The sequence below is a fragment of the Eurosta solidaginis genome, chromosome 4 (assembly GCF_040869045.1).
Source record: "Eurosta solidaginis isolate ZX-2024a chromosome 4, ASM4086904v1, whole genome shotgun sequence".
Taxonomy (NCBI): Eukaryota; Metazoa; Arthropoda; class Insecta; order Diptera; family Tephritidae; genus Eurosta; species Eurosta solidaginis.
The window spans coordinates 160,092,957-160,110,074 of NC_090322.1; the positions used below are offsets into that span (position 1 = coordinate 160,092,957).

Sequence of the window (17,118 nt, forward strand, 5' to 3'; positions counted from 1 at the left end):
TAACGTAGTGGACAGTCGAACTAATCTGAAAACTGAAGCTACGGGGTCATCCATAATGAGCTGTTACATCATAAGTCCGGAAAACAGCAGTTAACATCTTTCAACTTAAAATCGGTTGACTTCATTCTAAAATATCGTTTTGATTTAACGAAGACTATTGAAATCAATGTTGTGAACACAAATGTCTGCAAACTTTGGTCTAAATTTAAAAAAATTTATCCAGGGTCCTTATAAAATTTAGTTATGCAGATGCACCGAAGATTATATGTTTTCACCCATGAGTTATGCAATAGGGCGCGTCAAATTGTATGGAAAAAAAACTTCAGGTGCACATCCAGTTTCTGAATCTATGGGTCATACTGAGTAATATTGTCCATGGGACCATAGGTCTGAAATGAATTTCGAGCCTCCCTAATTTTGTTAGATAATTTTATATCCCAATCCGAATGGCGGCTCTCACAAATAAAATACATGAAAATAAATTTCAAATTCGGAATCGGCTTGGGATATAAAATTTTCTAACAATATTAGGGAAGCTCGAAATTCATTTCAGACCTATGGTCCCATGGACAATATTACTCAGTATGACCCATAGATTCAGAAACTGGATGTGCACCTGAAGTTTTTTTCCCCATACAATTTGACCCTCCCTATTACGCAATGGCATCCACTTAGACTGCTTATGATTTCGAGGGCGGCATTCTTGGCCGAATAGTCACTCCCTAACGTTTCAAGGTGTTTCTCTGGTGTAGCTCGGCAACATATCGCGACAAAAACATCCGTTAAAAAGGCTTCGGAGCTACACCAAGAGCTTCCAGGAAATTGACGTCGACGAAGGTATGAGTTCGAAGTCGCAGTCCTATAGCTTCTGTGCTGGCATATGGTGTGAGGGTCAGGAGGCGTGGTACCGACTGGTGGTCGGGATTGCTACTGTTCGCACATCGGGAATTGTAGCTCTTAAAACCAGCCGAAAAAACTGGAGGTGCCCTGTGACACGAGAGTCATGAGTATTAATAGACCATTAATAGCAACCGTAAGTTGCCTTTGTGCGTCACCGCCAAGGAGCCACAAATGATTTAAAGAAATTGTTTTCGCGACGATTATTAGGAGTTAACCACAGGTGAAACTACGCTTTGCACGAACGAGACATACAGACAAAAGTCTGACCATTTTATGTATCTTTATTCCTTTTCAGCATACGAAGCAGTAGCAATTCCAAAGACCGGGGTTAGGTTCGAAGCCTCTCTGGAGTAAGTGAACGAGGGACAATCACTCCGCATGGAGCTACTCCTGAAAATGTTTGAACGATTTGCGAGATTTTGAGGCATAAACCCCGGATCTTTCGAAATGGCAAGAACGTTGATTTCCTTAAATATATACAAACAAAACATTTCCTAAATATTAGTTTTTTTAAATAGAAAACCCAAGCTTTTTAAAGTAAGAACACCGGCGTACACCGCCACCGCCGATAAAGAGATCGTCGTAAACCTTTAATATGTATTTTAGGCATTTTTCAGTTATCGTGTGCTTAAATCTATTCTCCCTAATGTATATAGATCTGTATGTATTTATTGTAAATTACACTACATACTAGCCATTATATAAAATGCAAAAAAGTTTAAATCGATGCACCATTAAAGTTATGGAAGTATCTAAACATGTATACAAATTCGATTGAACTAACAAAAGTTCTGTTCAGAAAATGTGTTTATTTTTAAAGTTTTGAATCGTGGTCCTATTTAAAATGTTACTGAAAATTCAGGAAATTTCCTGTGCGAGGTTATGAGTTACCGTATTCCATTCTAGAATGTTTCTACAGAATAAACAAAAACCCTAAATAAGCGGTCGTTTTTCCGTCGTGAAAGAACTTTACATCCCAGCTGACTACTAGGTCCTAAGTAGCAATTTTTCATAGGAATCAAATTGTTTACACTAAAATATGTCACACCATATGGTCTTACTTCACAAATTATAATGAAGTTACTTATTTTAAAAACTTGTTAACTTTGTAAGCTTTAACTTCATATTATCAAATATTTCAAAATTGTTTAAATAATTGGGAAGTTTTCGAGAACGTCATATTCATCATAAGTTGTATATTGTATTCTGTTTCCATATGTTTTCTGTATCCAAAATAAGAGACTTTGTGAACACTAAGTAAAGTTAGATTCATTTGGGTCATATACATCACAAGTTTTTTACCAAACAGTGCCCTCAAAAATAACAACAATTTCTTTGGATTTGTTGTCAAAAAGGTTTAAATTAACGGTGCCTCAAAATTAAATTTATCCTAGTTTGAAAACAAAGAGTGCTGACCGTCTTTGTACAATAAGTCGCGCAGTGAGAGAATTGTTGTTTATATTTATTTTATTTTATACTTTACTAGCAGACCAGGCGGCGGTTTTCTGCCCTAAATTTGGCCTATCTGCATACATTTTAATAAGCTTTTTCCGTCTAACTCTGCCCTACCCCTCTACACTTTTTCCTAATCTTTTTATTCACTCCTCCCTCCGTCTTTTTCGCTTCATCTGCATCTTCGTCTCATTCTATCTCTTTTCAGTCTCCTCCTCTCTTTTCTCTTCTCTCAAGTTTTTATACTCAGTTGAGCAGAGCTCACACAGTATATTAACTTTGATTGGTTAACGGTTGGTTGTACAGGTATAAAGAAATCGAGATAGATATAGACTTCAATATATCAAAATCATCAGGATCGAAAAAAAATTTGATTGACCTTTATGCCGATATCTCGAAAAGGCGACCACCTCTACAACTACCACCACTCCCTTTTAAAACCCTCATTAATACCTTTAATTTGATACCCATATCGTACAAACAAATTCTAGAGTCACCCCTGGTCCACCTTTATGGCGATATCTCGAAACGGCGTCCACCTATGGAACTAAGGATCACGCCCTTTTAAAATACTCATTAACACCGTTCATTTGATACCCATATCGTACAAACAAATTCTAGAGTCAACCCTGATCCACCTTTATGGCGATATCCCTAAATGGCGTCCACCTATAGAACTATGGCCCACTCCCTCATAAAATACTCTTTAAATTCATTTGATACATATGTCATACAAACACATTCCATGGTTACCATCGGTTCATTTTCCTACATGGTTATTTTCCCTTATGTTGTCACCATAGCTCTCAACTGAGTATGTAATGTTAGCCTTCCTTACTTGTTTTCCTTCTTCTTCATCTCTTATTTCCAGACCCAGAGGGTGGTATGTATTTTGTTCCACCCCCACTCCGAGTCGCAGTCTCAGTCCCAGTCCTAGTCCTAATCCCAGTCCCAGTCCGTCTCTGGTATACTTCCTGGAAAAAAGCATCGTAAATATTAATATAGGCAAATTTATATACGAAATTTCAGGCAAATCGAATAGGACGTATGTAAATAGTTATGTGGGTATTATTAATTCGTGCCTTTATTTCGGCTTCGCATGCATATTTATCAGTTTTGCCAGGTTGATGCGACTAAATCGAATATCACAATGAACTTTAGAGCTCTCAGCAACAGCTTTCATTTGATATCCATAATACACACACATTCTAGGGGTATCCGGGTCCATGTTTTGGCCTATATCTCGAGACCCTAGTCACTCAGCGGTGTAAAACTTACTCTGTACTAAAGCATACATCAACAGCTTCAATTTGATACCCATAATATAAAAACACATTCTAGGTGTACCCGGACCCATGTTTTGGCCCATATCTCGAGACCGTAGTCACCCAGGTGTATGAATATTATTCTGTACTATAGCACTCATCAAAAGCTTTCATTTGATATCCACACTGTATAAACACATTCTACGTACACTTCTTGTTATATATATAGATTGAATTTTTTCTAAAAAAAAAATCATAAACAAAGAATGGCTAAACCGAGTTGGGATTTCAAAATCAACTAACCATCATCTCTCCTTCCTGTAGCTTTCCTAAAAATTTCATGGCAATCTTTCTATGCGTTCTCGAGTTATGGATTGACAATCAAAATGTACACTTCTTTTTATATATAGATTCAATGTTTTATAATATTATTACCATGGTATAAAAAAGAAAGTAGTTTAACTTCTAAATTTTTGACGTGCCTGCATATTTTTGAAGTTTCATAGTGTTGTTTTCCTCGCAGCGTTGCCAGATTTTCACCACTAAAAAAATGGTGGTATTTCGTTATGAAAATTTTCTTCACAGTAAATGGGTAAAATATAAAATTGTATCCACAGACAACACCCAAGAGCTTTTATTATATTTGCTTATATGTATTTTTTTATAATATCACAAAGGATTTAAGATATTAAGAATTCAATTCAAAAAGTATGAATATCAAGTTTAAACTATTAACAATTTTTAAGTTCCGCCTTTAAATATTGTCAACGACATGAATCCCCAATTTCTACACAATGTTGTTTTTTAGTCAACAATACTTCGTGGTGGACCACAGGGAAGTTTCTGTTAGATGCGTTGATTCTAGACAAGTCAGCGTTTAACCTGTTACAGTATCCGAACGAAGTTGGGGTAGGGTGACTGGTGTCTCCCTTGGTAGTGCTTTCTTATTCTACAAGAGCTGGATGGTGTATATTGATAACGGGGCTCACCGAGCGCGACCTAGTAAAGGTGTCTATCAATTCTGTGTGGGTTATACTTATGGCCTTCTTATGCTTATCTGGATCAAATAGCTGCATAACCCATCATTGTGCATACGGAGATGTTTCATTCTCCCTTTTGGAGGCTGGACTAAATGAAGCAGTTAATTTCTAGGGTGCACAAGTTTGTAAGAATTTAGTAAAAACTTCCTGTTCAGCATTTCGTTATGTCTTTAATGTGGAGCTCTTTTGCGTGACTACGTTTATGATGTTCAGAAGTCATTAGAATACCTCCCGTGGCAGTTCTAAGTGCAGCACTTTGGTAGGTCTGCAGCCTTTTCCAGTGTGTATTTTTAAGACCAGGTGTCCAGACGGCGACGCGTTAGCAGCGTTTCTTTATCTTTTCGCCAAGTGCTGCCGGCAAAAGACTTAATGATTTTATACTTTAGATACAATTTGGAAGGCATGTGCCTGGAAGGTGAGAATGTTATCGACGTTACCCCTAAGATTTTTGGGTGACTGACAGTCGGTAGCATAACACCGTCGACGAAAACATGCCCGGCGGATACCCAAACATGTTTCGCAACACTAGCTGAAACAACTTTTTATTTATAAGTAGGAATTTGTTTTGCTGGTTTCCGGACTTGTTTCCGAGATTTTTAACCGCGTTTTGAATATTTTGCTACCGTTCTTGGGCTAATTGGAATGGGTTATCATCCCCATTGAACCCATTGTCGCTTCTTTTCGAGCAGACCTTTTTCTTTACTGATATCTCCTTATATATAGTTTGCTCTTTAACAAACTAGCTTTAGTTCCTTTATGAGCCGATACCGTATTTAAAGGAGGAGAAAGGATGTTAGGGTTGCGTTCATCGCTAGAACCAATTGTCTTTTAATTTTTTCGTCTGCTTCTTATGTTGCTTATTAAATGGACTTATAAGATTGTTGGTTAAAAATGATCGAATTTTTGCTGTCCCGTTGTTCATTTCCCGTTCCATAATATATCCTTCTTATTTGCGTTAAATTTTCTTTACCAATCACTCCACTCAAAACGGCTTTACATTTTGCGAACAGGGAACTATTTTTTTTTTTTTAAATAATAAATAAAATCCAGGCATGCTTAACCAACGAACAGATAACGTTAATTTGACGTTTTTAACGTTAATAAACGAAACGAAATAACTTTGTTTCTTTTATTAACGTTAATTATCGTAACGAAATGATATCGTTCGTTGGTTAAGCATGCCTGATAAAATCCATCACATAAAATTTGTCTTTAAAATTTTCTGTCTGGTACCATGATTTTCATGAAAATGTCATTGTCCCCGCAAAATTCAAGTGGCTAACGTGAAAGCCTCCAGTTTTGTATTATTATTATTACTGTTTATTGTTGAAATAAGTTAAACGCAACAAATATAAATATCTCATATCAAATATCAACAGAAGTCAGCTCTTCTATCGATCAAACATCTATAAGCTTACATGCGCTTGCTCTTCCATCTGGCGAATGTTAGCAACTGCCGGTAATGCAGTGATAGTTCTAATCAAATATTCACAATAGTGGCATAGTACAAATAGATTTCTTTGTGTGCATCGTCTATTTTTATTAACAAATTATTTTAACGAAATATAGCTAAACAAAAGCCCTACGACTAATAATGACCAAAGCTCGCTAATAGCACGAATCCCCATCTTTACAACCAAAACTTTATTTATAGATTTCGATTCCAAATAAGAGCAAAAAAGGGACCTGCACATAAAAACAACAATTAATAAGCAAAGAAGATTAAGTTCGGGTGTAACCGAACATTACATGCTCAGCTGAGAGCTTTGGAGACAAAATAAGGGAAAATCACCATTTAGCAAAATGAACCTAGGGTAAGCCGGGAATGTGTTTGTATGACATGGGTTTCAAATGAAAGGTGTTAATGAGTAATTTAAAAGGGGTGTGGACCTTAGTTCTATAGGTGGACGCCTTTTCGAGATATCGCCATAAAGGTGGACCAGGGGTGACTTTAGAATGTGTTTTTACGATATGGGTATCAAATTGAAGGTACTAATGAGAGTTTTAAAAGGAAGTGGCTCCTAGTTGTATATGTGAGGGGGGTTTCGAGATATCGACCAAAATGTGCACCAGGGTGACCCAGAACATCATCTATCGGGTACCGCTAAGTTATTCATATATATGTAATATCACGAACAGTATTCCTGCCAAGATATGATTTCGCCCTGCAGAACTTTTTTATTTCCTTCTACTTAATATGATAGGTGTCACACCCATTTTACAAAGTTTTTTCTAAAGTTATATTTTGCGTCAATAAACCAAACCAATTACCATGTTTCATCTCTTTTTTCATATTTGGTACAGAATTATGGCATTTTTTTCATTTCTCGTAATTTTCGATATCGCAAAAGTGGGCGTGGTCATAGTCGGATTTCGGCCATTTTTTATACCAAGATAAAGTGAGTTCAGATAAGTACGTGAACTAAGTTTAGTAAAGATATATCGATTTTTGCTCAAGTTATCCTGTTAAGGGCCGAGAGGAAAGACAGACGGTCGACTGTGTATAAAAACTGGGCGTGGCTTCAACCGATTTCGGCCATTTTCACAAAAAACTGTTATGGTCATAGAATCTATTCCCCTACCAAATGTCAGAAGGATTGGTAAATTTTTGTTCGACTTATGGCCTTAAAAGTATTCTAGACGAATTAAATGAAAAAGGGCGGAGCCGCGCCCATTTTGAAATTTTCTTTTATTTTTGTATTTTGTTGCACCATATCATTACTGGAGTTTAATGCTTCACATAATTTACATATATACTGTAAAGATATTTAATTTTTTGTTAAAATTTGACTTAAAAAAACAATATTTTTTAAAGTGAGCGTTTTCGTCATCCGATTTTGCTAATTTTTATTTAGCACACATACTGTAATAGGAGTAACGTGCCTTCCAAATTTCGTCATGATATCTTCAACGACTGCGAAGTTACAGCTTGCAAAACTTTAAAATTACCTTCTTTTAAAAGTGGGTGGTGCCACGCCCATTGTCCAAAATTTTACTAATTTGCTATTTTGCGTCATAAGGGCAACGCACCTACCAAGTTTCATCGCTTAATCCATCTTTGGTAATGAATTATCGCACTTTTTCGGGTTTTCGAAATTTTCGATATCGAAAAAGTGGTTGTAGTCCGATTTCGTTCATTTTAAATAGCGATCTGAGATGAGCGCCCAGGAACCTACATATCAAATTTCATCAAGATACCCCAAAATTTACTCAAGGTATTGTGTTTATGGACGGACGGACGGACGGACATGGCTAAATGAATTTCTTTTTTCGCCTAGATCATTTTGATATATAGAAGTCTATATCTATCTCGATTAGTTTATGCCGTTACGGATTACCGTTATGCGAACAAAGTTAATATACTCTGTGAGCTCTGCTCAGCTGAGTATAAAAATAATATATAAGATATATATATATATTTTTCCACAGTTATCACTTTACCGAACTTTGGTTAATTCCGCTATAAGTAGATATAATACTTGGTTTTCATTATATCAAATTTTACGTAAAATGTTGGCACTTCAATCAAGACCGGCTGGAATATGTGTATTTTGTAGTTTTTGATAACGAGGCTAAAACTCTATGGGCGTTTTATTAGACTTTGCCGCTTACAAATAAGGTAAAATTCTATAACGACTGTAATGTTTCACAGATACCTACGGAGTTCTACCAGCATGTCTTTATCGACTTCGATTCAGTGATTTGATATAATGAAAGCGCTTTCGACATCAAATGATCATATTGTCGTTTAAATATAGTTTTTTATTTCAGCCATTTGACCTAATGAAAACCAGGCATTATTTTACAGATATTAAGTTGTAATTACTTGTTCACGTCGAACAAATCTATATACTTAATTTCCGCAACCGCTTAATAACTGACAAACGCAATCATCTAAAAATGAAATAACGAGGGAAATTCTCTTATAGGAGCATTCCATGGAAAAGGGTAACTTGCGACTTATTTACTAATTGCTATCCTGCAAAATTTTCAGTTGATATATATTTTAAATAAAGTTTCAAATCTGAATTTACAGATCCAGATGAATTTGAAATACTAATATGTAATAGGTATAATAAAAAAATGCATATTATATAAAAAATATAATTAATAGACCAGAAACTTAAAAACAAATAAATCAGCAGCAACCTTTGTACCGAATAGTTGAAGAAACAAGTTCTTCACAACCACAGAAAAACTGTAAAAATTTGAACCGTTTTTCCGGTATGGAATGCGCCCATAACACGTACTATTTACTTACAACATATTTTGTATAATGCATGTTAAAGTCAGTCTAAAGTTCTAACAAGTTTTTAATATAGGTAATCGGTCTAATTGGCCCCCACCACAGCGAACGCGGTTAGTAGACGACAATCTTTTACAGAATAAGCAACAATTTTATAAATAAAATTTAAAATTCATATAAATTTTGTTTAAAAAAATGACTCATTTTTTACACGCAGCCTCTAAACATCCGAATCCAATGCAATTGAAGCATCCAAATCTTGTCCGCTGGCTACTCATACTGGAGATAATAGTTGGTTTACTAATATCATTCCTAGCAATCTGGATATTTTGCCTGGCACCGAATACGGCCATACAATATAATCCCTATTGGAGCGGTTTAGTGGTAAGTAAATATTTCTTTCTATATTTTGTAAATAATTTTAAAATGAGAAATGATGTTTATGTTACAACTCCGGCTATAGCGGCTGCATGCATGCATGCCAAATGTAGATCCTGATCGAATGTCAAACTCAGTATTTTTTGCTGTAAGACAATCGGTAGCGTGATGCCATCGACGTGGATGTTCAATATGGTCGACATTTGCTTTGTGGCTTGTAAATAAGGGCACCGGGGAATTTGGTTAATGACAGTGTCAGATTTCGCGAGGCCAAAAACTGGAAAGACTAGTGATGTAGCCTTTGATTTTATAGTATAGCTCATCAATGGATGAGCTGGAATCTTTTGTCATTATCATGCGGCCATCAGCGTAAGACACAATGGTGACTCCCTCTGGTGGGAAAGGGAGGTTCCCTATGTAAATGTTAAACAAAAGTGGATAGGACACCACCACCCTGTGGCACCGCTTTTTTAATTTTACTGCAGTTTTATGTTACGTTCCTGATCGGCACCGATGTCTTCCGACCATACAGATAATTTGCAGTCCACCTTTAAAAACTGAGAGGATTGTCGAACACCTCCAGGCGTTTTTGAGCTGTCCGCAGTTTATCTGCGTGTTAATGGCTTTATTGTTGCATTAACGATAAAGACACTCCCCGTAGGCTTTGGAGAGTGTTATCGATGTTGACAGATATAGATCCGGTACGTGCCGGTAACAAAGCACCATTAAGTTACTAGCCCGACCGTCTCGAGAACGATTAATATGACAACATTAAACCTTCTAGGCCATACCGTCCTGTCCACCCCTTAATTCCATGAGGAACTTAGGGTCGCCAAAGCCTCGCCTGCTAAATATGTGTATGATACATTCATCTTTGTAACAGAATTCCCCTCGCTTAGGTGAGGTTAACAATTGGGTTGCGAAAACTTTGAAGCTATAAAGCTTTGTGGTGCGCTTATCAACCCCTTAAATCCATTATTGATGGCGTCTAGTGTGGTGGTGCTACACTTCGGATTCCATGCTGATGATTGGCATGCGGAAGTTTGCGGTGAAATAAGCAGGACGGCTGCAAATGTCTTGGCTACTGGCAATAGCAGATATATTGAACGATATGGGTATCCTACGTTAGCTGGTTTCCCTCTTCATTTTCCATTTTTTAGCGATGACGAAAATGGGCAAAAACAGATTGAAGACGAGCGCCAAATATTTTAAACCCTTATAGCCACAATTTTTAAGCATCGGCATAGCAATGCCGTACGGGCCTACTGCTTTAAGTGGTTATGCAAAGTCGATGGTTTCTTCAGCCTCTTTGGCAGTGATGGAAATATGGGACGCGCTGTATTTATGCTTATATGCGCATCTGTTGGCTCAAAATCTAGATTTTAAAAACAAAAAATGCATTAAATATTCGCGCATTTCTCCGCATCCGATTGCACTTTATAGATATTTTGTCATTGTGCTTAGTCAGGTTTGAGTGGAATTTAAGGGTTGACTAAAGTTTACCTACACCGACAGATAGGATAAAGTTATTTAGGTGTTCCGCCCATTTCTCCCACTTGTTTTTGTCTACAACCTCTATAGTACGCAGGTTTATGTCCCTGATTAGAGTGTCGTCAGGGTCTTGCTGTCTTACAATGTCGCATTCTCTGGCTAAAGTTACGGCCTCCTTTAGTAAATGTGGCCTGATTTACGAAACTGTTCCAGCGGGAATTAAACGAGCCGACGCGGATTCAATGACTTTACGGAATGCACGTTTTCACTGAGGAGCATCAGGCGAAATTGGGACGGCAGCGAAAAGATTACCCAGTTAAGGCTTTATATATTTCCTATTTATCTTTCTTAAAGTTGCTGAAAATACGTATCTCAGATGTGATGAGTGTTTTTCGTTTATTACAAAGTTTTAGACCATAACAAAGCAACAAGTCTTATCTGAAAAGCCTTAGCATAGGGTCAACTGTTTCTGCGGTGCACCACTGACAACGCGAACTCTGCTTATGGGCGATGCCAATCCAATTTTTTCAAATTTGTAAATTTTCGTAGCTGTGATTCTTATCTTAGTCCAAATACAAAATTTTAGCTTCATTTACTCGCTTCGTAAATCACTGATCTAGGATACTGCATGGTGTAATTTAGAGGTCGCGGCTTACGAGATGCAACGCAGAAACGATTAACTCCATGAAAAAACATTGCAGACAAGATTTGTGGAGAATGACATGGCCTACCACTTTGTATAGAAAGGGAGATATTAGTATACAACTACTTTTGTGACCTTTGACCTTGACTATCTGAAAATCAGATCTTTGTAACACATCTTGTTAATCAGAAAATTCGTAAAGTCTGTAAAGTACTCAATGAGTCACCAAATAGATATCAATAATTTTTACAGAAATTCTTCTTATGTCACATCCTCACAGCTCCTACTTACTGGCATTCTCGGACTTGTGCTTGTACGCTATCAACGTATTAAACGTCGCAAAGTACGCGAGAATTGTTTCAAATTTTTACGCGCCGATTTATATTTACTAGCACTCTTGGCAGTGTTATTATGCTGCATAGCATTCTTTTGCGCTGCATTACATTATGCGCGCTTAACCGCGAATACTACACACTGTGCCTCAACAAATCCGCTAGTTGAACAGGGATCGTGTACGTGTACCTTTAATGTGCCCGAAAATGAAATGACAACGGGCATGAATAGCAGCAGTACAACTGGAGTAATGGCTAAGGGATTGTTGGAGGAAGAAGTGATGCCAGATGATATGGATGATCAAAGTTATAAAGTTGAATATTGGTAAGAGTGCTAGTATGAAATGACACATCTGACTTGTTTTTCAATAATATTTATCATTTGCTTAATTTCTGCAGGGATTTGAGCTGTAAAGAAGTACGTGCTGAATGGACTAAGATTCTCATATACTCTGCGGTACTAAATTTGGTTGGCTCATTGTTGGCTATCAGTTTTGCCTTGCTGCTCGTAGGTTGTCGAAATAAAGGAAAACGTATTTACACGTCCGTCCAAACAAGTAACTTTTAAGTGAGGTTAAGCTAAATAATAATTATATGCCTGCAGCAATTTTAATAGTTGACATAAATATGAACATATTTTAATATATAAGGGAGTACATGCATATATGTACTAACACAAATATAGATATATATATACCGGCAGTATATATATATATAATCATTTAGGAGGTTCTTATAAATCATATTGTCGGTTTTTTCTAGTCTCACTCCTACCAACGATCAATGTCAAAAACATCACGCATAAATTTGGGTGCCAATAGAAGACGGTTGAGAGTTTAAAGTTAAAAATTTTTATTGGAAACTGAAAAAATTGTAGCCTTCCAGCAACTAAGATCGATAGTTATAGTACTGCTCGATACAACATTTAAAGGCAGTTCAGAATTTTGTGTATTTGATGTTGATCGTGAACAAATTTTTCGTTTTCAAATTTTTATTTCCATATTTTGTTTTGTTTTCTACAGTTGCTATATTTGCTATTCAATATTGAAAAAATAAGCTTTTGATGTTGCCTATTTGCCATGACGTAGCATATGCATAGCCGTGTAATTTGTTGGTGTATTGTAAAAAAATTTTCACAGAAGTTTGCAATGCAATGATGCTAGATCATTTGCAAAAAATCCTGAAACTGGAAACGGTAAAGACTTTTTGCAAGGGTTTTAAATTCAGATTACACTTTGAAAACACAATATAATATTTAATCGGGACTAAATATTTATATATAGACTATTAATTGTAATATATCCCTATCTCGGCTCCCGTTCTCAGAAAAACGCCCTATTTCAAATCTTGTTTCAAAAACTCCCTATCTTACGTAAAAATAACAGAGGGCCGTTTTTGGAACAAGCTCTGAGATAGGGGGTTTTTAAGAAAAATGTTGAAATAGAACGTTCTTAGATAGGGCGTTATTCCATTCAGCAGTCGATATGATATCACCTACTATGATATTACCGATATTAAATATTAAAAAAAAACAAAAAACTTAGCTTAATTAGATTGAAAGTTCATAAAAAAATTCTCTGTTTGGTCGATGTGTGACACCCCTTTATTTTTTTCAATCAGTACCAAACCGTAAATGTGAAATTTTTTACTTTTGTGTTATCGTTTGAAGGGGTGTTACTGGAAAAATAATCGGAAATTTTATTTATAAGGACCACCCTAGTAATCATAATATTATTTAATAGAAGATTTTTTTACAAAAACACGCGCGCACATAAACAAAACCCATACATATATACATTATGACAGTAGCGCTTTGTACTTAATTCGCTTTTAAAAACTTGAATTTAAACAAATTAACTTTCATTTTAAACAAATTAAAAATATATCGAATTATTTGTAAAAATTACTTATATATATTTATTGAATTATGAAGTATTTATTAAAATACAATAATATTAATATAATAAACTTATTAAAGCAATTCACGATTAAACGCACATGAGGTGACACAATTAAGCACTTGCATGGAAATGCTTTAAATCGTGAGTGATCTTAGTAAATCACCATAGCAAATATTATAGTAATCATCCAAGGAAAACATCCTCACAAGACACGACTTAAATAAAGACCTATAAGGTAAAAAAATGTTTAAAAATAACTTGCCAGTTGCCAGTTGCCTGAAACAAATTTGTGACAATATTACAAAATGGATGAAAATCTTACGCATACACGCACACAGTATATATTTATCAATTTCATTACAAAAAACTCGTAAAAACTTCCATTGAGACCATTGGTAATCAATCGAAGGTGTTTTTGCAGGTAATATGAGCTATTTGACATGGTGCTTTGTTGATTCATTCCAAAAGCAATGGATATTTAGTATTGCATTCTGCAAAAATTTTGACAGGTGCATTTGCATGTGTTGTTTTTGCATTGCGTTTGGTATGTAATGAAAAATTGCAATGCAACGATGAAAGACCATTTGCACGTGACCTGCCATATTTATTACAATTGTAGTGAAAAAATTGTTTTTCTTTTTTTTATTAACAGTTTTTATATTGAAATATGACTACTTCTTTAAACACTTCCAACAGTTCTTTCACAATTTTTGAAAACGAAACTGTTTTACTAAGAAATTTGCAAATGTATGGCTATTTTACTATTATTTGAAAGAATTAATAAAACTTGAACCAGTTATTTCAAATTAGTGTTACTGGCCACAATTAAAACCAAAAAAAAAAATCATACTGAGAGAGTAATGACGCCTACGCAAGACTATCGATAAGTAAATTGAATTTTGCTATAGAAGTCAAAACTAATTATTACATTTTGAGTTTTGCATTTTCCTTGGAATAAAAGTTCTTTTTTTAGTCTTTTACTTCGGGGCTTTTACTTCTTGTTATACGATTCTTGAACAAAATAAATTTTTAGATCGCAATAGCGAATATAAATGGTTAATCGGATTAAGGAAATATCTGAAATGGTAGCCAATAGTATTCATTAGATCCATATCTTATTATCATTTTTACGAATCTTTTGACATATTCATATTTATGGCGTGAGTAAAATTACTATTAGACATATGATCGTATAACACAAGTATTTAATTAGGGAGACATGCTCGTAATGCCTTATACTATTCCTTTAATCACCATTAGGTACATACTACTGCGTAGAATACTTATGGGCGCGCTGGATGAGCGTGCAGCGGGGCATTCATTTGACTGAGTGGATAAACCCATCTGTCTTTTCACAAGTAGTATGAAGTGTGAATGTTGGAGATTTCGAGTTCAATACTGAACTCCCGAGAACCTAACTGATGAAGATGTGAAACTCATAAACATGTTCGAGTAACCATAGCCGTTTGTAAATTTTGTAATTTTTTTCTAATATCAATAAGTTTTTTATTCATATAAAGTATGTAAATAAAAATTCTCGAGAGAAATAAAAATAATAAAAAAATAACTGTTATTCTAAGAGCTAAATGAAAATCTAGAAAAATAACGCATTTCAACCAATTCGAAATTTTTCTGGCAACAGAGTAACCGTCCGAAAAAGCTCCTCATATACAGATAATTTTCGTTCAACATTCTTATAGTCCAGCACGTCCGTCCTTTTTTATTTATACTTAAGTATTGATACACAATTCAAATCAAGTTCCAACAAATCTGGCAAAGTTACAAACAACTTTGGTATCCTAGGAAAAATTTATCCCTGTATAAATCTTAAAAGTTCTATAGGTTTTTTTTTTACCGCAGGAGTAAAAATGTCAAAAGAATCTTTAGAAACATATTGTATCAACATGTAGCACCTTCCCTGTAAGAAATCAATAACTATTGATACAAATTTCTGGTTCAGAACTGGACGTAAAGTACCAAAAAAGTACTAGTTCGATAGTTACTAGTTTTTCTTTAGTTAAAAGAATGCTAGTGTCGGTTTTTTATTACATACTTAACATATATTTGATAAATATGCTATTTTCCATAAACGCAGCTTTATGGAGCTTCGACTACGAGTATGCTTTTTTCCCCTACACCTTGATGCCTGTTGCTTACGAGAACTCCTTACCATATAGACTAGCAAATTGGCAGGAAAGGAGTGCCAACAAAGAAATTTTGTCGGCCTAAATTATACATAGTATATTTAGACAATCACAAGGAAATGATAATTGAGTCAACTCGTATTATACTTGCGTAAGTCATTCAAAGAGCAATTTATACTTATTGCATGTATATACACACTTATGAAATGGTTTATGAAATATTTGGTATCGCGTAGCCGGTGTTAGACCGATCCAGGAATATTCTTTTAAAGAGCGTCAGAATCAGAACTATCTTGAAAAGGGAGTTGCTGTTTCCAATGCAGATCTATCGAATAGGGGTCTACTTCGGAATCAACAAAACAGTGCGAATATAAGAGTCATCTAAACTGTACATTTTTATACTAGTTTGGAACTGTCGAAATGTATCACTAAAGTGGGAATTTTTATCTAGTTCTGAAATGCAGAAAAAGCAATACAGCGGGGACAATTTCCGTTGCATAGGACATCATCATGTTAGATTCGTCAGTTGAAAGCATGTAAAAGATATAGAGGGTGAATTTGAAGGGGTTCCGAATACACTAGAAGTGTAACAGTTTCGAACTAGTTTTTCTCTACAGGGTACCTACTGCCTTCGGGAAAAATGCGACAAGTGGTGAAAGGAGAAATGATGAAGTTGCCAAGTGTAAGTATGAAAGCTAACTTATTTTATAAGGAGCAACGTTCCTTAGGAGCCAAAGCTTTAACACTTCAGGAGGCCGCACACATGGCCGAAGGACACATTGTGACCACTTTAACCTTGAAATGCAAATTAAAAGCGACTATAAGTTTGTTCAGAAAAATTTAATTGTGCGATGTTACCTTGTGATAAAATGACATGGTTACTTTGTTGCAAAATTACTGATTTACAATGGAATTATTATTTTCCGAACGATATACGGAGCTCATAAAAAAATAATCATAAAAACGATTTTTATAAAAAAAAACGCTTTTCTGTTACCATCCCTGATCCGAACTATATACATATATTATTAATTTGCGTAGAGAAATGATTATAAAACGTAAATGTGAAAATGTACCCTACTTCGCACACAAAGGAAATATAACTGATTTCTTTTTTTCCTAATCTTAATATATAATTTTTTATTTTTTTTATTTATTTTAATATATAATTGGCGAGCGTAACACGCTCAACATATATCGAGGTATAACCGCCAACAAGGCTTAAGTGACATACACAAAATTTTATCGTAAACGATTTTATATTCTTTAAAAAAAATATATATATAAATTGTCGACTAAACCGCAATAGTTTTAGCCATTACTTCA

The 17,118-nt window shown here is 35.2% G+C and overlaps 1 protein-coding gene across 13 annotated transcripts in view; it reads left to right on the forward strand.

The window, feature by feature from the left end:
* The window catches only part of LOC137250548 (probable serine/threonine-protein kinase dyrk2), a 106,059-nt gene extending 88,979 nt beyond the window's left edge, over positions 1 to 17,080 (forward strand). For all 13 annotated transcript variants that reach the window (XM_067783537.1, XM_067783545.1, XM_067783536.1 and 10 more), the window contains 3 exons: positions 9,121 to 9,287; positions 11,696 to 12,072; positions 12,147 to 17,080. In XM_067783537.1, coding sequence (XP_067639638.1) covers positions 9,121 to 9,287; positions 11,696 to 12,072; positions 12,147 to 12,315 — 713 coding nt within the window. In that variant the 3' untranslated portion in view covers positions 12,316 to 17,080. The remainder of the gene's footprint in view (positions 1 to 9,120; positions 9,288 to 11,695; positions 12,073 to 12,146) is intronic.
* The last annotated feature ends 38 nt before the right edge of the window (positions 17,081 to 17,118 follow it).